Source organism: Conger conger, chromosome 10 (genome assembly GCF_963514075.1).
Source record: "Conger conger chromosome 10, fConCon1.1, whole genome shotgun sequence".
Classification (NCBI taxonomy): domain Eukaryota; kingdom Metazoa; phylum Chordata; class Actinopteri; order Anguilliformes; family Congridae; genus Conger; species Conger conger.
In genome coordinates, this window is record NC_083769.1 from 45,063,300 (window position 1) to 45,088,622 (window position 25,323).

General features: G+C 45.5%; 2 protein-coding genes across 3 annotated transcripts in view; both read right to left on the reverse strand.

Annotated features, from left to right (window-relative positions):
- Positions 1 to 248: 248 nt before the first annotated feature.
- Positions 249 to 16,494, reverse strand: tmem51a (transmembrane protein 51a). 2 transcript variants are annotated; one of them, XM_061258604.1, is made up of 4 exons: positions 16,225 to 16,494; positions 11,184 to 11,266; positions 4,850 to 5,307; positions 249 to 881 (listed from the first exon to the last, which is right to left on the reverse strand). In XM_061258604.1, exons 2-4 carry the CDS (start codon positions 11,262 to 11,264, stop codon positions 470 to 472), a joined length of 951 nt encoding a protein of 316 aa, XP_061114588.1. In that variant the 5' UTR covers positions 11,265 to 11,266; positions 16,225 to 16,494; the 3' UTR covers positions 249 to 469. The 2 variants fall into 2 exon arrangements, with proteins under 2 accessions (XP_061114588.1, XP_061114589.1); XM_061258605.1 differs by lacking the exon at positions 11,184 to 11,266.
- Positions 16,495 to 22,000: 5,506 nt separating this feature from the next.
- The window catches only part of LOC133139564 (kazrin-A-like), a 9,837-nt gene continuing 6,514 nt past the window's right edge, over positions 22,001 to 25,323 (reverse strand). The window contains exons 7-9 of the mRNA XM_061259136.1: positions 25,310 to 25,323; positions 24,509 to 24,641; positions 22,001 to 23,408 (exon numbers count right to left, since the gene is read on the reverse strand). The exon at positions 25,310 to 25,323 is cut by the window's right edge and continues 153 nt beyond it. Coding sequence (XP_061115120.1) covers positions 23,250 to 23,408; positions 24,509 to 24,641; positions 25,310 to 25,323 — 306 coding nt within the window. The 3' untranslated portion in view covers positions 22,001 to 23,249. The remainder of the gene's footprint in view (positions 23,409 to 24,508; positions 24,642 to 25,309) is intronic.

Genomic DNA, 25,323 nt, shown 5'->3' on the forward strand with positions numbered 1-25,323 from the left:
GCAGCGCACAGCCCCGCACGAACCGATCAGGCATTTCCTCAACAAGGAACCAATGGGCAACGGCATGGGTATCTCCAAAACAATCTTAAAAACTTTTCAATTTTGAGGAAACTTATTTTAAGTGCCAATACGATGGCCTCATCACAATACTGAGCATGAGGGACAAAAAAAAACCATTAAGGCCTTTTTGATCAGAAAGGAGCTCACCCCCCCCCCCCCCCCCCCTTTAATTTGAAATATTTCTGCCTTTATTCATTATCTGGTCCATTATCTTAGAGCTGGGAAACTGAAGAGCCATGTCCACTTCACTCTGCTCCTGCCATCCCCCTGGATGAGAGGCAGGAAGTCTGGCGGTAACAGATAACAGTTTTCAAACAATAGAGTTCAGAGAGAGGGAGAGAGAGAGAGAGAGAGAGAGAGAGAGAGAGAGAGTGAGACACTTCTCTCCTCCAGCCAGCAGAGGGCGCCCTCAGAGTCTGGGCATTTGGTCCTCGTACTGCGGAGGAGGGGTGAGGGGCTCGATGCTCAGGGGCGGGACCTGGGGCGGTCCACTGACGTTCTTCAGACGCAGCTTCTCCGATTTGATTCGCCGGACCTTGAGGGGGCGGAGCATGCGGCCGACACCGTTCTGGCGGCTGGGCTGCGGTTCGGGGGGCGCGGGGGCCGCCCCGGCGGAGGAAGCCTGGGGCTGGGGGGGCTGGGGCCCCGCGCTGGGCCCCGGAACCGCGACCTCCAGCTGCTCCCCGTCCACCAGGTCCTCGTAGGAGGGCAGCTGGGAGGCGCTGCTGCTGGAGGGCAGGGGGCCCGGCTGCACAGGGTACTGACCGCTCCCCACCGCCTCCTCGTATGTGGGCACGTCGTACCTGGCTGCTGCCTCCTCCCTGTGCACGCACACACACACACACACACACAGAGTCAGAAATACACATATATATACACATATATACACACACACACACACACACACACACACAGATACAGTCAGACACACACACAGTCAGAAATACACATATATATACACATATACATACATACACACACACACACACACACACACACACACACACACAGAGTCAGAAATACACATATATATACACATATACACACGCACAGTCAGAAATACACATATATATACACACACACACACACACACACAGATACACAGTCAGACCCACACACATATATATATATATATACACACATACACACGCATGCACAGTCAGACACACACACAGTCAGAAATACATTTATATATACACATATACACACACACACCCACAGATATACAATCAGACGACACATATACACACACACACGCAGTCAGACACACACACACACACACACACACACACACAGACATACAGTCAGACCCACACACACATATATATATATATACACACACACACACACACACACACACACACACACACACACACAGACAAGCACATACACACACATGCACAGTCACACACACATAAACCAAGAGGTTTCAGCACACACCCACACCTAAAGACTGCCATCTGTCAACTCACCGGCACTCAAAAACACTACTTTCTGTTGCCACCCATTTTCTCTACATCACGTTACAATCACTTTACTGACACTGCTATTCCGAGCGACACAGAGCAGAGGACCACATCAGCGATACTCTCAGGAATAAAATGTGTGATGACACTCAGGCACAAAGGCTCATTTATAATGAATAAGTGTAATGTTCACCTAACACACAACAATAATGTAACAAAAGGGAGTATGACTAGACTGCTTAATCCATCTTTAAACAGCTGTACCTACGAAACGACCCAAAAGGAATAAAGGAGAAAATGGATTATATCTAAAGGTTGTCAGGGGGAGTCTGAATTGATTCTGAATTACAATCTTAAATATTAACCTCAGTCTGCCGATGCTCTTATCCAGACAGACTGTAAAAACTGGAGAACGTCGGTTATAGCCTCCAGCAGGAATATAAAAGTGCGAAATCACCAAGAATGCAGAAAGCTCATTCATAATCAATACGTGTAAAGCTACACAGGGCATCACTGAGCTGTTTTTATACACATCATTAACATCACTATCCCAGGGCCAAGTCTAAAAAAGACAGATGGAGGACGTGCTTAAGATGGTCGCAGGAGCGGTGATGCAGGTCTGAAGAGGTGGGCTTAGTCTAATCAACTGGAAGTCGCTTTGGATAAAAGCGTCAACTAAATTACACATTATTCTTTTTATAGTTCTACGCCACATGATGCTCTTCACGTGCCAAACCTGAGCTGCTACAGTTCTGAATGAGCTCCTCTAAACTGACTTTACACCAGAACAAACAGATCAACAAGAAGAGTTCACGCTCTGCTGATCACCGACACACGCCCTGCGGGCCTGCCTCCCGAACGCAATATAAATAAATAATGATGTAATCTTCGCCTTGTCGGAAAAACAAGATCAACAAACAAGATCCGAACCTCGACGCTCCGTTAATGCTTCTGCAAACACGCCCGCGTCTGACATCTAATTAAGAAAACGCTTTTTATTTTATCTAGATTTTTTTCATTTTGTAGACATAAAAGTTATACTATTCATTTACAAATGGATAGTCAATATTTATATATAATATACACGGAGATAACTCTTTGTGTAATAAAAATGATACAAAGCAACCGTTTTCGAAGCTTGATTTATCGGACACAGAAAAGTGTAAATACTTCACATAAAAAAAGGAAATGCTCTTTGCTGAAAAGGATATGGGGAACATGACACAGAGAATTACAAACAGCCAGCATCTGGCTTCTGCTCTGCTCTCTGAATCCCTGGGAGCAGCTGGGTGTTCTGTAAACATTCATGAGTTCTGCTGCCGGCCCTAAGCGGGGGAAAGGCCCCCGCCCAGACCTGCACCAGGACGGACACCTCAGCTGTCTCCCACGAACGAGGACTGGGGGACTGTAGGTTGATATTTATTTTGATATTTATGGGCGGCCTGTAGCCTAGTGGTTAAGGTAAATGACTGGGACACCCAAGGTCGGTGGTTCTAATTCCGGTGTAGCCACAATAAGATCCGCACAGCCGTTGGGCCCTTGAGCAAGGCCCTTAACCCTGCATTGCTCCAGGGGAGGATTGTCTCCTGCTTAGTACCACTACGTGGTAAAATTGTCAGCCGCATAACTGCAATGTAATGATACACTGTAGTACAGTGATGTCCTGCTGCTAACGTCTCTGAAAAACAGAAATATCCTACAACACGCGTCAGAATGGACACTGAGACGCAGAGCTCCACTGGGACGTGTGGAGAGGATTGTGCAGAAGCCTCCCTGGCCGCACAGACACACGGTCTAGGCATTCGCGTTTCAGCCAATCCCGAGACCGCGCCATCCTGCTCACCGTCTGCCAGCAGAGACACAAACATTGGAAGCGGGCTTTGGCTGGGAAACCATGAATGACTGCGACAATAACAAGCACAGCATGCCTAATACGGGAGTCCACCAACGTCCCGCACCTGCCACACCAATATCTGCACAACAATTAGCTGTATTTATCAAGTGTTACGTCGCGTACGGTAAACACGGCTAATCCCACTTCGCAAAGTGTACAGGCACACTCCCGGAGTAAGCGGCTCTTTCAATCTGCCGATTGGCGCGGTAACCAGAGCGACACATCCAGGAACTCCGGGAGAAAGCGTTTCAGCTGAAGGCTACACGCACATCGTGTCCCGAGTCAGTCCTGTAACCACGGAGGAATTTCGGGAATGCGGTGCTTTTTGTTTTTCTCTCCACGGTGCGAGTCAGTGGCTGCAGGCTGCCATTCTTAGTCCCTCTGGAGCCTGCCCCGCAGAGGGACAGAGTGTTCAGAGCTCTGAACGAGAGCGGGGAGACACTGTCCCCGGACATTCGGGGGAAAATGGAAAAAAAGAACACAAGCCAACAGATAAATAAACAAGATAAGCAAGTCAGGGGTACTTGTATTGTTCTGTTAAAATACGCAAAGGTACAAAAAGTGCCTAAAAAGGTTGGGAGGTACCCTATAGGTACATGAAACGGTGCCCCCAGCCAGCAATATATAACTAATTTGTACCTTTTTTGCTTGGAAAATTTACTCATTCGTACCCAAAGAGAACATTTCTGTTCTCTCAGGGAACATTTTGGAAATTTCATGCCTGAAGAACAAAAAATGCACCTCCACTGTCACTTTATTTCTGAGAGTGAGCAGAAAATCTGAAGGCCTAAAATCTATCAACATGACAAGCCCCAGGCCAACAGCACCTTGGCGGTAATCACATTGTGCCAATTCGCCAATTACAGTGTTAGTGTCCTCCTCCCGTCCTAAAGCCTTCCGTCCAGGGCCTGAGTGAAACCTCCAGTTCTGCTGCTCGTGCGCAGAGATCTCCTGCCACAGATTTCTACAGTCACACCGCGCTGTGTTGAGCCACACCCGCACAAGGTGAGATATCGCATAAGCCATGACACACGATACGGCGACATCACTCATTACATTACATTACATTAATGGCATTTGGCAGACACTCTTATCCAGAGCGACGTACAGTTGATTAGACCAAGCAGGAGACAATCCTCCCCTGGAGCAATGCAGGGTTAAGGGCCCAACGGCTGTGCGGATCTTATTGTGGCTACACCGGGATTAGAACCACCAACCTTGAGTGTCCCAGTCATTCACCTTAACCACTACACTACCGGCCGCTCAATATGATACGAAAACCGAGACGTCACATTCAACACAAGGTGCTTTGCGGGTGAGCAGGTAGGCGGCGGCGCTGTGAGATTTGAAAGCACCAAAGAGGAAGTGTAAGTGGGACAGGAGGCTGCGCGTTGGGGCGGGGGGGGGGTGGGAAGGAAACGGCACTCACGTGTCCACTTCCTGTCCGTCGGCGGCGCGGCCCCCGAGCCGGGAGTCCTCCGCCTGCGTCTCCCTCCTCTGCTGGCGGCGCTTGCTCCGGACGCCCAGGCAGACGGACAGCAGCAGCATGGCCACGCCCACGCCGGCCAGGACGAAGGCCACGGACGAGGTGTTGGCCTTGGCGTGCATGTTGCCGTTGCCGTTGCCGGAGCCGGAGCCGGAGCCGGGCTTGGAGCTGTTGCCCGTCACGTTGGAGGGCACCACGCTCCACACGATCATCACCACGCCCAGCGCCACCAGGCCCACGCCCAGGGCGCACAGCGCGTACTGGGAGCCCGAGTTGTGGGCGTTGTCGCCGGCGGAGCCCGGGGGCGGCCGCCCGCTGCCTGAACACAGCTGCCCGCCGGAGCACATCCCTTCCCTGGGCGTCGGGGCCAGCCTGGCTCCGCTCGCTGCTGCTCCTCTGGGCTGGAGCGCAGGGGGAGGGGGAAGAGCGTCGTTAATATTCATCCATCACATTCAAAACCCAGTGAACACCCCACGCAGATTACACTACATTCATTTTTTTTTTTTTGATGCTTTTATCCCAAGCGACTTACAGTTGATTAGACCAAGCAGGGGACAATCCCTTCCTGGAGCAATGTGGGGTTAAGGGCCTTGCTCAAGGGCCCAACAGTTGCACAGGTCTTATTGGGGCTTGAACCACCAACCTACCGGGTCTCAGTCAAGCGCCTTAGCCTCGAGGCTACAGGCCACCCCATAAAAATGCAAACTACACCAATCAAAAAAAACAAGCAACTGAAGCCTAATCACTTGCATAGTCTGACTCTCAAAGGAGCTGATTAAAATCTAAGTGCTCAAATCCCTTTATCAAATTTAAACAAATCAAGAAACAGGCCATGAACTGGAGAAACAACACTCTCTAAGTCTACAGCAAAGAGAGGAAAGATTGCTCGAACCAACAATGCCCCCCCCCCCCGCGCTCCCTGACCCCAAACCCCCAAATAACAACATTCAGCAAACAAAGCTAAACCCGGACGAGGAGAAGGGGAAAGTGAAGAATTTCAAAAGTGCCTTTGCAGTGCACCCGAGGAGAAAGCCGAAAGGAATTTATAGATCAGCGAGGGCAATAATTTCTCAGGTTGCTTCTAAAACTGGGCTTTCGCTCTTGGATTTCAAAAATGATGCTCCTGGCACAGCAAAGGCCCCCAGAGGGAGCCCGGATTTGCTGAATGAGGCCGTTCATCCCCCCGCTGGAACGCTGTTCCCCGGGGACGCGTTGTACTGTACCCCTACACAGCCGGCCCCCCGTCTCTCACCCGTGACTGCGAAGCGCAGAACCGAAGAGGGGTCCCACCCTGCGCTCTTTCAGCCTGCGACGTAATCATCCGCTGATTTCAATGGCTAAAAAAATGTAATCCCCTCTCCACCTCAGCTGATGTGTACTGAGTGTTCCGGCACAAAATGGCTGCCGTGGCATCACCGGTCTCTCTTGGTTATGATAACCTGCACTACCATCCCCTCCACACCACAGAAGGTGTCGTAAACACCAGCCAATCAGCACACACAGCAGGGCGCTCTGACACTTCCTGGAGGCACGTACAGTGCCAAGCAGTGGTGGGTTATTCACGTCATCGTTGCAGATGAGCTCTGAATACAGCTAGGACAATGCTAATTGTACTAGCTTCATTTCCACCGTCATAGTTCTTCCGTCATTTTTTATTTCATAGCTACGGTTCCTGGCGGAAATGTGCTTCCAGACAACACTGTGGAAGCACCAGCTTAGGGAGACCAGCGTAGAGAGACCAGCGTAGAGAGACCAGCGTAGAGAGCTCAGCGTAGAGAGACCAGCGTAGAGAGACCTGCACCCCAAACAGCAAAGAGCGTAAACCAAGGTGTTTAAGCTGGCACCTACAGTGCCACCAGCAGAAGAGCCACAGGGGAAACAGGATGTGTGTTGTGGTAAGCAAGCATTTAGACTTGTCCTGAAGAGGTTTTGAGTTGTGCTTGTTGCATGCAATTAAAGCATTTTTTCCGTTGGTTTATCTTCTGTTGCTTATTGACCCGTTCCAGAGAATAATTTCCAGATCCATGTACACGTGTGCGTGTTTGCGTGTGTGCGTGTGTGTCAAATGAAAACTGTGAGGTACACCAAATGCTAATGGTTCTAGATGCCCTTTAAGCCACAGTGAACATTTACACTAAAACCTTACACTCACAACCTAAAACAGCCATTAAATAATCAAACAGCCAAAACAAACAACACTACAACATTAAAACAAGAGTGACATGTTTATTATTTTAGTGCCTACTATTATCATACCAACTATGTTACAGTATGTGGTGACACAGGAGTCAAAGTCTATCCACAACATACCGCTGATAGGTCAATTAGCTTTTATGACTTTAATTGCAATCACGCATCAATAAAGGAACCATACCCCTGTCCACATTCCCATGCCCAGGTATTGTAAATACAGTAGACTTAGGTTTTGGAGAATGGTCTTCACCTTTAAAGTTTAAAAAGAGAAAATATATCAATTGGTTTAGAAGCTTTGATATTCCCTGCCCCACTGGCCTGGCCTTCACATAGATTTTATGTCCTGATACCATGACAACAAACCTCTACGTGCATATATTTCTCTGGTTTGTTCCCCAAGCGGTGTCTGAGGAATCCAGCCCGCAAACACCACTGTGTCGATATGGTGTTCGGAGCTTCGCAAGAGCAAGTCATCTTGCACACAGCCTGCATATTCCTGTCTACACAACATAACAGGAGCAAAGCATTGTGATTTCCTACACGCGTACCGCGTCAAAGGAGCGAGAAACAAGGCACTCTGTGTTAAAGGGCATCCAGCATCGCTCGAGACCCGCAGAGGCTGTAAATGACTTTGCGACACCCTAAAATGTGCACAGCATTCTGTTTTTCCCGTTAACGCAGGCATATCTTCACTCTAGGGAAAGTGCTTAGCAGTACACAGGGCCGGGGAGAGGGGAGGGGCGCCTTGGCACGAAACGTTTTCTGACTTCAATGACTCACCGGCTGATAAACGCCTCTTTACTGCGCAAGCACAAAGACAATCGCTTCTCTGGTTATGCATACGTAAGTGCACTGGGTACACGTTACAGTGGAACTAGCTAACCACACTAAAGCACTTTTGCAATGCAGAGGCCATGAGGAGAGAGAGAGAGAGTTACCATCGGCAACAGGACATACAGCGAGCGAACTACACCCAACACGCTCACTTCCTTCTGCGTCCAGTTCTGCAAGACGTCCGCAGGGTAACCACACGGGGGATCAGCAGTATGTGACACAAGGGGCTTCCACAATCACTTATTTTTCTCCTCTTTTATCTTTCACTCGCTCCTGACCCGGGAATTGATAGAGGTCAGCAATCTTTAAGGACATTCCAACCCCTTAAATGTGCCGTCTAGAAAGTAGAAGACGACGTTCGGAACTCCCATACTCCCAAGCACAAGCGCATCCTTTTGCGGAAGTATTTTTTCCTAAAGCCTAACGTATACATGATCGACCTGTGGGTCCACCTCTCCCCGTCTGCCACGTAACTGGCGTGGCTTCCAACTGACATTTGAAGGAGCCAGGACATTCCATTTGCCCGGTTCACATTTTCTTGACTTCCCTGTCTTCACTTCTTTTTCTTTCATCTTTTCCTAGCCTCTCCCGATGGAGCTAGGGGCAAGAAAAGGAGAAAGAAAAACTAAAATAAAATAAAAGAAAATAAGGGATTGGAATGAGCCTGATGTCTCTGTAGTCTGTTTTGATGTCTGTCAGGAGGGACGAAACCCAGGGGCCATTTTAGCAGCACACAGCTGGTGGAGTGCGTGTGTCATGACTAAGGAACACAAGGCATTATTCGTAAAAGCACAGCCCACATACATACTTTGGGGGGGGGGGGGGGGGGGGGTGTACTGACGTTATGCTTGCATACTAGGACCTTTTGAAAAGCAATCCAGAGGGACATTTGACTCTCCCTCTCTCTCACTCACTCTTTTTACCTCGCTTCCACTCTCCCTCGCTCCCTCTCTCACTCCCACTCTCGCTTGTTCCCCCTCTCTCTCTCTCTCCCTCCCTCTCTCTCCCTTCCTCCTGATGGAAGGGAAATACCTGCCAAAAATCCCCCTAATGAGAAGGAAACCGATCAGATCAACTGAGGCTGTATTCAGACACCATGTAGAGACAGTTGTGATGATTCTACCACTGACACTAAAGAGTACAGACAAAGAAAAACAACTGACCACGTTAGACCAGGATGGGATACGCCTGTGATCCCCAATTTCTCCTGACGAGCTGGTTGGTGACCATTTTTTATTTTGTTATGAACATGTTTCCGTATTAATGTGTAATTATTATTTTATAAAAAATGAAGACAGGCTGGGAGCATGTCTTCATCAAAAACACGGACATGAAGCATTTAAAATATGTGAGGGGGAAGAAAAAAAAAAACAGCCTTCCTGTATATATTCAGAGCCCACATACTGCTAGACAATCCAGGAAAAAAGAACAGGCCGGTCTGCCTCAGCGGTATCACTCTCGACAGCCATTTCCCAGAAAAGTAGGAAATCTGGTGCGCTTCCCGCTATGATGAAAGGGAAAGCTACAGATTTAAAAAAACCATCAAGGCAGAAATCTTCATCGGAATCTGCCTGTAAAATTCCTTTTTTTTTTAATGACACGACGACGAATCTCCAGAAAGCAGCACAAAAGTGCAGGAGGGCAGGAGCCCGACACCGATTCCCTTCCCGTCTGGCTGACAGAACCAAATTCCCGAAGTTCGCCTCCCGAGCCCTGCCGCCAATTTCAGATAAGAAAAATGCCTCTCGACATGAAATAAAGCTCAGATTGCACAGACTCTGACACACAGACGGAGCGCAAGTGCCATCAACGCAGGGATGACTGACACAGGGAACATTCGGAGAAATTCTGAAGATTACAGGAAGTATTTTTCCATCCAGCCTTCATTTTGCACAGCCCAACCCTCACGGAGCCCAAAAAATGTCAGAAACTCAGCAAACATGGCGGAACCCAAGAGCAATTTCCCCAGTCGGTTACAAACACTGTCTGGGTTTTCAAAAACAAATCTTGTTCAATTTGTGAAACAATTCTCTTCGACACGGAAGACTGAAGGCTATTAAGGGTAATCTGACAGAGTGCTGTTAGCGAGCTAGCGGCTAGCTCAAATCGTACTTTCATAATGTTGGATGCCATTCTCAAATAACAACTTGTATCTTTTGTCGAGTGTTGTCTTCTGTGTTGAGGGAAATTCTTCGGCAAATCAAAGGAGACGGCAAACACTGCTGGAGTTTTCAACAAGCAAACAACCAGAGAAACCGTGCTTAGATACCGCAATGTTTGCAGAGTTTCTCCATCAACTACGTCATCCGTAACCACAACGCCCCTTGTGAAAGAAGCCCATTAATATTAATGACACAGTACTGTGCAAGGAGTGAGAAAAAGAGATATGAATGGGGCGGGGGGGGGGGATCAATAATGAATTCAAGTGCTTAGAAACTAAAACAGTGGTTGAGTGGTGTGTCCAGCCTGGCACCATAAGGCTGTGGGCTCAAACGGATCACTACCAATAAACTGGGGGTATCAAGACATCACAACCAGTGCCGGGAGGACACAGCCTGGAGAACATTTTGGTCAAAGCATCATTTTAAAGGCGAATAAAACCCAGTTGTAAAAACTGAGTACTTGTTTTGAAAGAACCTTTTTTTGCATTCACATAAGGTCGCTAACCTCAGCTAACCCGACGGCGATTGGCTGCCATGCAAGGCGCCGACCAGCTCGTCAGGGGTTAGGTGTCTTGCTCAGGGACACTTCGACATAGCCCGGGCGGGGGATCGAACCGGCAACCCTCCGACTGCCAGATGACTGCTCTTACTGCCCGAGCCATGTCGCCCCATATAGAATAAAAAATCTGTGCAGATGAAAACTGAATAACTGATTACAAGTCTTGGATTGTCTGGGACATTCTAAGACTGTGTGGGTAATGGTAGGAGTCACAACAAGAGTTATGCCACAAGCAGCTCCACAAGTTAGCCATCGATCAAAGCGGCACACAGAAAAGCCCCGACCAGCAGAAACTGCAGAAGAAGAATTCAGTGCACTCAGCACGCTGGTGTCCAAACCTGCTGCACTCGTGGCCTCTCAACGCAAGAACACTCAGCGCAAAACCTTGATAAGTAGATAACAATGTAATCCCTTGATTTGAAGTGCATACAGGCAGAAATGAGCATAGAATGCATCCACGTATTGCCTTTCGAGGGTTATCAGCAAGCTGGCATTTGGGAGCATTTTTCATCTGCGTGGGTACCATTACCTCCGCTATGGAGGTTACGTATTGACATCCATCCATCCACTCGTCCGTCTGTCCTTTTGTCGGTCCGTCCGTCACAGACATACCTGGAAAAGTAATGGATGGATTGCCATGAAATTCGCTATCTACATCCATTCTCCCATAAAGAAGAAACTTATTGATTCTGCTGACCCCGTGACCTTTCCTCTAGAGTGACCCCCCCCCAGGCCAAACATATCTGAAAAAGTAATCTCTGGACTGCCGAGACGACTACTTTGCGCGCGCGCACACACACACACACACACACACACACGAGGGGAGACGGTTGTGTCTTGGTGGAGGTTTGCACTCTGAGTGCACTCTTTCTAGTTAGTGCTGTGTTTCAGTGGGGCCCTTGTGCCGGGCGCATTGTGTCACTGGGTCATTCACGGCTGACTCGTAACTGAAGCATTGATTAGGAACGCAGGCAACGTGCATGGTCTCTCAAACAAGCCCAGCTCTGCTGTGCCTATGCTGGTCATGTTGCAATTCTCCGCAAATGTAGGGGGAAAAACAACACCGTCCCATCATGACCAAGGTCTCTAAACAGCTATTAGAGGTGAAAAGGCCCTTCTAGGGGCATACACACAGCCTTCAGCGCAACATGATCCCTGCAGATCCAGTACTGTATGTGTTACTGCCAAACCTTTAGGAACGCAACACAAAACACTTGGATTTCACCACAAAACAGCAGCTGCAAATACCGCGGCCGATGGACCGATTGATGATGAAAATCTCGCCGACGTATCGCTGTTGCATTGCGGAGGAGGCTAAAGGGGTGGATTTGGTTGCCACGGTAATAACTCTGTGACAAATACCCTTGGGGCATTCCCAGGGCAGGCTAGTAGACGAATAGCCACAGACGACAATGATATTATCCTCTTTAGCAGTATTAAGTCATTATTAAGTTGTGCCTGAGATGCAACCGAAAATAGAAAACTGCAAAAGGCCCAAAGAATCTCTTGGCTTGAATCTCTGGCCATTTCCTCAGCTGATTGGCGCTCAGGAATACGAAGCAAAGGCTTGGCCTCAGGTCCAGACTCAACAGCCAATAATCTGCTGAACTGATTGGATGGGAGAATCTCGCCAGTCCTCACTGAAGTGCAGGGCATGAAAGGGCACTTGCACGTCTCACAGAGAGTTCACGGTTTCACACTCCTGCTTGCAATCACAACGTTTTGCCAAAATGGTCTGGTTATCACTTCAAATGCTAAAGTCTTCGGGACCAAAGATATTTTTGAATAATCATATGGAACTGCCAACTACACTTATGCTTTGGCTGGACTGTGTCTGTTGCAAATTAATTTAACGTTGACAGCAATTGCAACATGGTTTTAAAAATGAATGACTGCAAACGTGCCACACATCATGTTTCCTGGATATGTCAGCTGCATACTTTCACAGAGTTATTTAAAAATGCCATTAAAAATACCATACGTATAATCATACGATCTACTTCAGCAGTATCCAAACTCTCTGTGCCAACAACGCACTTACATAGACCAGTGTGTCAGCTAATGGAAAGCTAATGTGATCTATCATGTTATCATGCGTATTTCAGTGACCTGCTGGTTGAGAGGCACTGCACTGCAGTTTAAACCTGTAATCCTTTCCATGTCCGACGAGGATTTTCCTGCTTCTAATTTACTCCGACCGGGAAAACTGTGAGGACAGGGGGTTTTCGGGAGGTGGAAAAATTCAGAACAGCAATGCCAGGTCTACCAATACGTAGGTCTTTCTCTTTTAGGAGGTGACTGTACTGATTCTACAAAAAGCCTTTTCTACAATATTATATGAAAAGTGTGATTTGCTTTACTTTACAACAGGTAGGTAACAGCAAGATACAGGTCAACATGGAGTGATTAAACACCAATTTAAATGAGGAAAAACACCATATAATGTCTTTTAATTATTAATTCACTCTTAAAGATCAAAAGAAAACAGATAAGACACGATGACTCCAATCATTGTTCGATGCCAGAAGCAGAAATGAGTTTTAATTTGGTCTAAGTGTGTGAAATTAATATATTCGTCAAAGTGGAAAATTGCATTTCACAAAAGTAGGCTTACCACGGAAAAAATTGCAGGATAACTTACTGCATAAGATAGAGTAGTTGAAAGCCTACTTTCATTAGCCTTCATGGATAGGGAACTGGAGCTTTTGGTCATTCATAAAATGCATCTTATTAATTGAGTAAAGGGAGGTTTGAACAAAGTCACTAGAGAGTCTTAGAGGTGGAGCCAAAAATATGAAAAAGGACCAATCCCACAGGTTTTTATTTTATCTTTCACTGTAATTCTACAAGGGCTGCATTTGGAAATAGACGGATAGTTCAGTTAAATGCCATTTACTCTGTGATGTCACCAATTGGAGTCATTTGCCTTAAGCCAGAGCTGAAAACACCACACCCATAAATTTGCCGTTTTCAGGGAGTCTCTGGAATAAATCTGCGATGTGTAAGGCCATTGCCAATAAAACAATAATAGTTTGTGTGTTCTTTCAATCCTCACCCAACATACTTAAGCAAATGCTTAAAACGGAATCCATGCCAACTCACTCCAACATAAACATAGCCTGTTTTACTCTTCACACTTCTGTTATGAAGTAAATATACCACCATGTACCCTGCTCCCGCTGAATAGCTGAAGCTACACACTTGTGGGTGGGCTTGGTTAGTACTTGGATGGGAGAGCAGTCTCTTGGGAAAACCAGGTTGCCGCTGGAAGTAAGGTTCGTGGGCCAGTAGGGGGCGACCTTCCCTCCGGTCAAATAAGCCCCAATGGAGCAGCGCACAGTGCTGTAGGAGACGGCATCTTCCAGGTGAAATGTTAAACCCCAGGCCCTGACTCTCTGCGGTCATTAAAGATCCCATGACAGTCATCGGAATGAGTCGGAGAGCCCCCGAGCATCCTAGCGACATTCCCAGCCCCGCTGCCTCGACCTGCCACCTAATCCTCCCCCGGTTGGCTAAAATCGTTTCTCTGCCTCTCCACATCAGCTGATGGTGTGGTGAGAGTTCTGCTGCAGAAGCCATCAGCCAGACGAGGCACAGGTTAACCAGAGTGTATTATTGACAGAGCCAGCATATTTTACAGGCTCCAAGGAGGGTGTGTTTTGCCTCTGAGATTATTCAGAAGGTATGATCCCATGATTAATATTCACATATTCAGGTGTGTCCGAGTCGCAGTCTGATTCAAGAAATGAGTTGTGCTCTTAGAGTACATTAATTCTACATGCCAGGGTTCCCCTTGTATTATCCAAAAGAAAAAAAGAAAAAATACAAATTAAAAAAAAAAAACATTTTTGGTAACTGAAAAAATGGGAGGGGGAACATAATAGAAAAATAAAGTGAATTGTTACCAAAGCATGTAGTTCTTATTTCCAGTACAGGCCTGCATACGGTCACATGACTTGGTTTTACATAAAATATTGAATATAGTCCATCGTTTAGATATTTTGCATTCTATTCTTTTCTATTATTTGTCCTGGAACACGTGATTGAAAGTGACACAACTTTGAAAAAGACATCTATTCAACTTGTGAATTCAATTGTCATGAATGGCTGTCAAATCAAATCAACGGTAAATTCATGACAGTATTTAAAAAGAATAAGTATTTTTCTTCCCACAAAGGAATGTCCAAAACTTGTCCCGAAAATCAGTGGCACTAACATTACAAAACTGATGGATAACATGCACAGTAGCAGGCTAATTCACAGTGCAGCAGACTACAGCTTAGCTAACAGTACATGAAATCCCACATAGGGCTTCCTGTACGATTTTGACAGGTCTACAAACGAAACAGTCACTCAGTCCCGTTTAACTCATCACAACTTCTGCAAGTGTTATTACTTTTGTACAACCTTTGCCTGCCATCGCCAAACATATAAACATAACGCCCGATATGGTAACTGTGTGATAGACATAGCTTTCTGTTATTTAAAAAAGCAGTCGCTAATAACATACGTGTTCTGTAGCCTCCTTCGCCCGAGGGGAAATCTCTTTCCGCTTGAGTCAGATAACGTCTAGCCTATTTTACATGACTGTGAGTATGCCAGCTTTCATTTTGATAATAGGCTACTTTCCTATAAAGTGAATAATTTAGTAAATGTCATTGTAATGTTTGTCATCAACTCTACAGTAGCGCAGTTCCCCATAAGGTGAAAAACAACAAAAAACGAAACTATTCAAGTTTCCCTTGCTGTGACAAAAATAAACGGGCCCCTCCCTCCGACAGTAGTTTCCACATAGACTACTTTAAACCATAGGATCATTTGGATGGCTGATTGTGTCTCAATTCAAACTCTGCAATTAGACATAATTGTCGTGCAAATAACCTAGCCTACTTACAGTCGTTGGTGTGTTACAGTTCTGCAATAACCTATGCCTAATATATGGTATTTATTAGAATACACTTTTGAAATGCCTCGTGGCTGTCAGTGCATGTCACCCAAAATGCCGCGGCTTTTTTGGATCCAGTCTTAAAAAAACCCTTTGTACCTATTAACGCAATATTTCGTCATAAGTGTGCAAGCATCATCATCCTCAAGAAACCAGTCACTCCGTAAAAGTTGATAAAATGATGGTAGCCACAAATCGTAGACCTGTAGCCAAAAACTCAGGAGGAAACAAGGATAAGATGTGGAAGTGACGACAAAATAGGTTACGCACAAAATAACGTTTCAACACAATAGATAACATTAAAATGTATAGCGTGCATTAACCTCAGTGTAGGAGATAATCCAGTAATGCATTCTGTAATATTCATAGGCTAACGCAAGCCGAATAGTAGCATATATGCAATAGTTTCTTTCAGTAACTTACAGAAACAGAAAAAGCAACACGTAAAACTCGTCTACCCAGTGACCGCGCCTCTTTGTGTGACAAATAAGACCCACTACTTGTGTAGTTCTGTTTAGCGGAATAATGAAATGAAAATCACAATATAGCCTAATAAAGCGCGCATAAATTGATAGCTGGCGGGTTATCCGTGACTGCTGCCCCGGTAATTAAGCGATGGCCTTACCTCAAATTCTCCGCTTGGCGATCAGCGTTCTCGTAATTTCATTTCAAACACGGTTAGGGATAAAAAGAGCGAATGAACACGCGTATACACTATTTTTCAGAACCCGAATTAACCTATAATGCCCCTTTATAAAGTCTTCTCGCCGGTTCTCACGGATCAAAACATCAAGAAACTTTGTCCAAATTCCACCCAAGAAGCGGAGAGGGTATCTTCCTTTACACTCCAAGTAAAGTGTTAACGGGTTTCCCCTTGGTCTTAGAGTACGTAGAGTAACTAGCGTTTAGTTTTGGTGAGTGCGTGGAGGAAGCGCCGACTGTTATCGGTGAGTCAGTCAATCGTGACAGACGGCAACACTCTTGCGCAACCAGTTACAGGCATAACTATACGAGGCAGTCATTGAAATAAAAAATACAATGCACTTAGTTGGAACCTCATACTCATCTTAGCCTACACCTGTAACTGGGAAAGAAGATCCGGGAACAGTTGAATAATTTCACAATAATCATAAATCATAAAAAAAAACCCAACCTCATCCTTCTCTGTGTGGAAAGGCCAGTAAAAATTGCACAAGCCCAGTACGCTGATTTCCAAATGGCAGCTGTTCATAAAGATGAGCCTATGGGGCAACATAACACCCATAATTATGACCAGGGGGAGTCAGGGATTTGGCACCAATGAAAATATCTCACTATGGGCCCCACCACCCCTTGCTACCCAATCCCTGCACAATTATAGTCCACGTTTTTGAGGGCCCTCAGAATTGTCCTAATTCCCCGCACTCATATGGAGACCATACATATTTCATTACTCTATCAAATACACTGTTCCCTACCCTTTACATCCCACACATCTCATACAGTGTGTGTAATGCATTGTGACATCTGTGAATAGATCATAGCACATAAACAGACTGTGTATATCTTAGCACATACAGACTGTAAACTTCCATCCCATTAAATGTATCATTATTTAAAAGGCCCCTGTTATGCCTCTACGTCTGCTTCCACAAAGGCCCTCTTTCGGCAGTTTAACGTCATGGTTTAGGGGAAAGGGCAGGTTACATCCCCAGGTACGACACTGTGGTTGTGCCCTCGAGCAAGGTCTTTAATGTGAAAGACTTCAGTACATAGCCACTGTAGAAACGGACACTGAGTGAAAATGCAAAAGCAGTGTGAATCTGGATAAGACCATCTGGTAAATGGCTGCAATGTCACTCTTTCTCTTCTTTAAATAAACTCATATTTCAACAAACAAACCAAAATAGATGCACTAGGGTCACATCTTGCAACTCCACAAGCAGGATTCAGTAGTTTACATAACTTTTCCACCAGTAATTTATTCTGTAGAACCATGTATCTTATTAAAATGATTTTTGCAGTAAATACGTTGCAACAAATATTATGGGGAAAACAAAAAAGTAATAATGTAAAATGTTAACGTTAAGAAGTTATCCCCCCTTTTCGCCACCCGCCCCTTGGCTAAAGCTCCCTAAAAATACAGAAGGATTCATTGAAATTTGTTGAGGTATTTCAATATGTACACAAACATACACTCAGTGATCACTTTATTAGGTAGACCTGTACACCAGCTTGTTAATGCAAATATTTTATCAGCCAATCATGTGGCAGCAACTAAATGCATAAAAGCAGGCTGATTTGGTCAAGAGGTTCAGCTGTTTTTCAGCCCAAATGTCAGGAAGGGGAAGCAATGTGATAAAAGTGACTTTGACCATGGAATTATTGTTGGTGCCAGACAAGAAACTCTCAGAAACTGCTCATCTCCTGGGATTTTCACACACAACAGTCTCTAGAGTTTGCAGAGTTTAATAAATAAGTTTAATACATACCTTATGAAGTGCTCCCTGAGTGTATGTATTTAGTGTTTTCATTATTGTCTCAGCGGAAGAAACACATAGGAAGTATTTACCATTGCAAGGCTCAGGAGATGGACCAGGTCAAGGTCAGCGGTCTGTAAATGTTATGTACATGCTTACACGGACTGCTGTAAATGATTGGAGGGTGGCATTGTGACATTTTCATGCAAGGCCCAAGTGCATAGATGCTGCTTATTGGGTGTGTGGCGGTCTAGATTCTGCCACAGGCAGTAAGACCATCCCCTGCTACCCATAAAGCACAGTTTATTGGCTGTGTGGGTGTGAAGGTTGCCGGTAAGATCCCCACTTGGACCATGCCACTTACAATGAAGTCTATGAGTCACATGGAAGGATTACTCCAGACAGCGTTGACACAGAGCTTTATTGTACAGTACCCACAATGCACTGATTTACTAGTGACTCTCCTCTGTGCAACTTACAGCAGAAAAGCAACAGGACATTTAACCATGGTCTAACTGATGGGACTATGCACATTAATACAAAGTTAAAGTCATTATAAAAACACTTTAACAAAAATGCTGCTCTTGGTACCAGTTGTGTGCTCTCTGTATTGCATACACTACATACATCCATACAGTGTAGCTGAAGTCATTACAGAAACAACAAGTTTATAAAAGTTGTTTGTAGTCCTTTCATTTGAAACTCTTGGCAGTTGGTGTGAGTTCTTGGTTAACAAGGCACTAATGTTGTGTGTTGAGAAATAAATTGCACACATTTAAATAAAAATACAATAATTATTACTTTGTTACTGAGTTCCAATAAAAAGGTAAAAGACCGGTGTCCTTAATTAATACAAAACAAGGCCCAAATTATCCAACTATTAAGATGAGAAAAAAGCATTTTGCCATTAGATTTAAACTGAGCCTAAGATTACGGTCCTGGTAAATAATTTAACCTCCAGTGGAAATGGAATGCAAGCTATGAGCTTCGACATGCGTTTACTTACTCTTAAACTTCTGTCGAGTTTTATCCATCAGAATTATGAGGATGGGTGATATTCTTTCATTTTGTAACAGGAGCAATACAATCAATAAATGTGGCTGCTGATTTCTGCTGCCAAAATTCAGAGCAATGAAACCAATGAAACCAATGAAATATTTTCTCCATGTTCTCATAATATTGTCACACCGGACTGGACCGGAACAACCTACTGTATAATTACGGTGGGTTGATGAATGGAAAATAACTGTAAATTATTTAAATAAATAAAACCTACGACTGGTTAGATGGGACAATGGAATGAATCATGCAGGTATGACAGGTGACATGTCACAGGGCGACATGGCTCAGGCAGAAAGTCGTCTGGCAGTCGGAGGGTTGCTGGTTCGATCCCCCGCCGAAGTGTCCCTGAGCAAGACACCTAACCCCCAAATGCTCCTGACGAGCTGGTCGGTGCCTTTTATGGCAGCCAATCGCTGTCTGTGTGTGTGTGTGTGTGTGTGTGTGTGTGTGTGTGTGTGTGTGTGTGTGTGTGTGTATGTGTGTGTGTGTGTGTGTGTGTGTGTGTGTGTGTGAATGGGAAGCATCAATTGTACAGTGCTTTGGATAAAGGCGCCATATAAATGCCAACCATTTAGGTGAAGGAAAATGCCTTCATGACCTTCGGAAACTCGTATAATTTCTGTATACTACCTTCGCACCCCGTGACACTGTCCCATAAGGAAATTATCCCACGGATGAGTAAGGCTGGTAGACGAGTCTGGGAATGTTCAATGAAGGGGGGGGGCCTGTAGCATAGTGGTTAAGGTACGTGACTGGGACCCGCAAGGTCGGTGGTTCAATCCCTGGTGTAGCCACAGTAAGATCCGCACAGCCGTTGGGCCCTTGAGCAAGGCCCTTAACCCTGCGTTGCTCCAGGGGAGGATTGTCTCCTGCTTAGTCTAATCAACTGTACGTCATTCAAGAATTGATCCTACAGGATTAGTGGAATACCGGGGGACACCCGCCTGCTACTAACACCAGCTCTTATCCATGTGGACAATCCCCTGGGGTGGGAAAACGAGCCTTCCGACATTCCTGCTACTGGCCTGGATCGGAATTGTCCGGCTAGGGAATTTCCACCTCGGTATTATGGTTGAACAGGTGACACAGTAGACAATGCAGAAACATTAGCTCTGGCCAGGGCGTAGTAACGTATAGCCTGCATACTCAAGAGGTCAGTGAACATAACAGTTCTTGGCCTATATATGGGGGGGGGGGGGATTATGGGAAGTGGTGAAAAGCTTGCCAGTACTCTGTATCAACAAAATAGTTTGGTCAACTTCAAGCACTGGAAATATGTATACAATGTCTTGTTGGTGTAACATTAGACAGTGGGACTCCAGCCCACTGTCAGTGTCTGTGGGGTGGGGAAGGGCAGGGGGGGGGGGGGGGGGGGGTCAGGGTGGGGGGGTCAGTGGGTTCGTACCACTGGGAGAGGAGTCCCATCTGACATTGTCTCTCCCAGGCTCCTCAGAGACACCAGTGACCTATGGCACCAGTTTCCATGACACGGTACTGTCTGTGGAACACAGCGACACTGTGCTGTACATATCTGTGTTCACCAGCGCTACAATGCTCTCGCAATATAGGGGTTCAGCCACCCAGTCTATAAGCTTATCGTGCTGCACCTCTGAACACAAAGAGAGAGTAATATAATATTCACATCCAAGAGATTACCCTTAAAATTCTGTGTCCCCTTATACTACAAAAATGTATCGCCATATGTTACAAAACTATACATTTTGTATGGAGGAATTCCAAATATATTCTCAACCTATGCCAACATACTATTAGAAATGATGTTGATTATATTCATATGTATCCCAATGAGACCAAAGCAGTCATAGTTGTAATTATTTGCAATCTTTCTATTTATTTATAATATATGTTTGTGATATGTCACAGTTCAAGAAACAGTTTCTAATTTCACAGATTTGTCAGTGTTACATCTTCCTAGGTGTGTTAAATGCTGAAAATATGGAAATATTGAAAATGTTTTCAGAACAGTCTTCCATATTCATTTAAAAAAAAGAATGACAGTATATTGGGTCTCAAATTTGGGAAAGATATATGTTAGTTGTGCAACCTCCAGGATTGGATTCGATTGGTTTCCTAATCCGAGGCCAGCACTCAAAGATAATTTATAACAGAGCTTAGAGGTGACAGTGGGAATAAGGCCAGTCTGCAGGGAGAGTACCTCATGAGAAAAGAGGTCTGTTGTTGCTTTAAGTGGAAGATTTGGTACTCAGGACTTATCGCCAGAGTCCACTGCCATGGGAGAGAGGGCCAGACCGGCCCCTGCAGACCTTATTTAAAAGGAATAATTACTTTCTGGATTCAGAGGCATGGAGCCGTTGTCTTCCCAAGGTCTGTGAGAATACAAAAATAATACACGGCATGGCACTGCTCAGAGGATCAAACCTGCCTTTGCAGAAGATTGCAGCAGCTGATTGGAGCCTGTGGGTCTCAGTGTTTGATGTCGGTGCCTTTAATTGGAGGAGATGCAGAATATACCTTCCCCTAACACACACACACACGCACACACACCCAATGTGCACACACACACATGCACACACACAATGTGCACACACACATACACACACACAACATGCACAGACACACACACAACGTGCACACACATGCACACACACAGCGTGCACACACACACACACACACACACATGCAGACACACACAACCCACACAATGTACACACAGACACACACAACACACCCAACATGCACACACACACACACATGCGCACAGACACACCACTCACCATAGTTCCACATTGCATAGTTCAAGCCAACATGAGATATCCATTGCTATCCATCATTAGTTTGCTCAGCAAAGACATTTAGAGACTACTCGTCAAATCCATAGCAGGGAAGGCAAACATTCAATAATGTTTAACCACGTTTATTAGAAAATGAGATGGACCATTGGGTATGGAGTCTTGGGTTGCTGCAAACAGATTTGAGATAGGTGGGGGGGGGTTGTTAGGTGCGGAGGTCATCTTCATTTGAAGAACACACTGTTGTCTGTCTCCTGTAGAAATCTATTTTGCCACCATTTTAATCAGGTCCAGGACTGCACTCGTTTTCACTGAGCAGAAAGGCAAGGAGACCATTTGAATGGAGTAGGGCGGGGTGTGGTGTGGTGGGGCAAACCACGAACGGAGCAGAACCAGCCTAACCACACCCATAACCCAAAATATGTGTGCCATTCAGACAGCCCACGGGACCGTGACTGAGTGTGAAAAACTAGTATTCCTACGAATACTTATGAGTTTCCAGTCAGCTTTATTAATCTTATCAAATATATTTATGCTTTCATCTCAACTCAGTTATTTTGGCCATGGAAAACATATCTATATTAAATTCAGACAGCCTGTTCTTAAAAAATAATCTGTATGATGAATGACAGGATTATCTTTATTGCAATGTGAAATGCATTATTCTTTTCTTTTTTTTTCTTTTTTTACAAACAAATGTGTAAAAACAGAAACTGAAAAAATGGTATTAGACATGTCCTCCATCAATAAGACATTTGAGATTAACATTATCAATAATTTCAGTGACATCCTCATCAGTCAGGTTCACAAGGCAGCTCGAAGCAGTCAAACAGAAGAGAGAAAATTATTTATCGAAACAACAACAGCTAAAGAAAAATGTCTTTAATAAAATAGAAAATTCCTTAATTACCCATCCTCAGTGTTATTAGAATGTGCTACTTTTTAGTCCTTTCCAGACATTCCTCCTCAGACATCCCAAACATCCATTTCCGAGCACGTGCTCTCCCGTCTTTTTGGCTCAGGGGAGCTCACACTCTGCCCAGCCTCTCTCTCTGTTTAAAACAGTACAGCAAACACACAAATAGAAAAATAAAAGCTTCCGCATTTTGACATTTCCAGACAGCAGCGTTCCACAGGACTCCCCTTTTCACAAAAAAAAAAAAACAAAACAAAAAAACCTTCCTGTGTCAAAGGTCAGAGAGAGCTATGGTATAGGCCTCCCCTCTGGACTGGACTGACACGAAAGAAAACAGCCAAGTGCATTCTCATCAACTACTGAAGGCTCTTCCCTCCAATAAACTACAACTCCCATGACTCTCAGCATATTTGTAGTTCTCCTACTGCCAGCATCCTCCCGCTCAGACATTGGTGACCTCAATGCCAGAGTAGCTGTGTATGGGGCTGGAGTCAGCCCTGGACGTGACATCATCGCGGCTCTCTCTCGGCAGGGAGCTGCAGCTGCCATGGAAACCCAGCTCCTGCCCGCCGTGGATCTTGGGGCTGAACCCTAAGGGAGGCTGGAACGAAACAGGAGAGAGGAGAGAGGAGAGAGAGTTCAATGCAGCAAAGCCGGGGACAAATTGTGATGTATGAACCTGAAATGCACGAGTCATTTAAACAAATTGGCCGGTAATTAGTTCAGCTTTCCCACTGTTCGACTCCAAAACCGCCTGCCTCAAGCACATTCTTCCTCCTACAGCACTAATATACATCACAGTCTGCCCTAACCTACTTCTATTAACCCTGCCAGAGGTGGTAAGCCAGTTACTCTGAACTACTGTAAACAACATTCAGTTCCAACAGAAACCATGCATCCATCTCTCTTAATCATTAAGAAATTCCCAATCACACATACAGTAAGTCATCTCTCATCTTGGACGGATGGAGAAACCATAAAATACTTACAGAATATTGCAATAAATGCTGTCCATGTCCACAGTATTGTCCTTCAGACCAGGGGCCTGTCCCACAGGATTACTGAGTTAGCCATTTCACTGTGCTGAGTAAAACCTGGAGTAGCTCTTTTTACTGCAGTCAGTGTTCCGGATTTAGAAGGATTCTGGGTTTTACTCGGTGCAGCTACCCAGCTAACTCAGTAATCCTGCTTTGTGGGTTTTACTCTGTGCAGTTATCCAGCTAACTCAGTAATCCTGCTTTGTGGGTTTTACTCAGTGCAGTTATCCAGCTAACTCAGTAATCCTGCTTTGTGGGTTTTACTCAGAGCAGTTATCCAGCTAACTCAGTAATCCTGCTTTGTGGGTTTTACTCAGAGCAGTTATCCAGCTAACTCAGTAATCCTGCTTTGTGGGTTTTACTCAGAGCAGTTATCCAGCTAACTCAGTAATCCTGCTTTGTGGGTTTTACTCAGAGCAGTTATCCAGCTAACTCAGTAATCCTGCTTTGTGGGTTTTACTCAGTGCAGTTATCCAGCTAACTCAGTAATCCTGCTTTGTGGGTTTTACTCAGAGCAGTTATCCAGCTAACTCAGTAGTCCTGCTTTGTGGGTTTTACTCAGAGCAGTTATCCAGCTAACTCAGTAATCCTGCTTCGTGGAACAGGCCCCTCGTTGGCGTTCCCATCAGGCCGAGCAGATCAGCGGGGACGTGGCGACGCCTACCTTGATGGCGCGTCGCCGTAGCGACCCCTCATCCTCCGGGGCGCGGGGGGTGGAGCCAGGGAGGCGTCCCAGGGAACTTTGCCTCATGAGAGTGGGGGTGCCCAGCCTCTCAGAGTCCTGCTGCAGACTCGTCCTGCGTGTGTGTGTGTGTGTGAGATTGTGTGTGTGTGAGTGTGTATGTGTGTGTGTGAATGTGTGTGTGTGTGTGTGAGAGTGTGTGTGTGCGTGCGTGCGTGCATGTGTGTGTGTGTGTGTGTGTGTGTGTGGGGGGGGGGGCAGAGAAATGCAGAGGAAGGCAACAGAGAGGGGAGGGATGGATGAAGGGAGAATTTGATAGAGATAATGAGGAAAAGGGAAAGAAGAGGGAGAGTGAGAAAATAGAGATAAAGGAGAGATGGCAAAGGGAGAGGAATGAAGAGAGATATGAGTGGTTGATGGAGGGACAGAGAGGGAAAGGATAAGACAGGAGGACAAGAGAGAGAGAGAAGAGAGAATAATGAGTAAAGTGACTTTTAAACTTCTCTTTATCACTAAAAAAAAAAATACAATTATCCAAAAACCCCGAAAATTAACACAAAATGTTTTTATAAAAACAAAAATGGCAAAATAAAAAACATAGATTTACATTTAGCAAAAACGTGCGAGAGAAAGTAAAGTGAACGATATGAAGTGAGGGAACGGTGATTCAAGACCTGCATCCTCAGCCCAGACCACGCTCTGCACCCCAGCACATACACTCTCAAGCACGATGACAGAGCGTTCGAGCTGCGCGTTAGGGGAAGGGCGATGCTCCCCTCTCACCTGGCAGAGCCGAT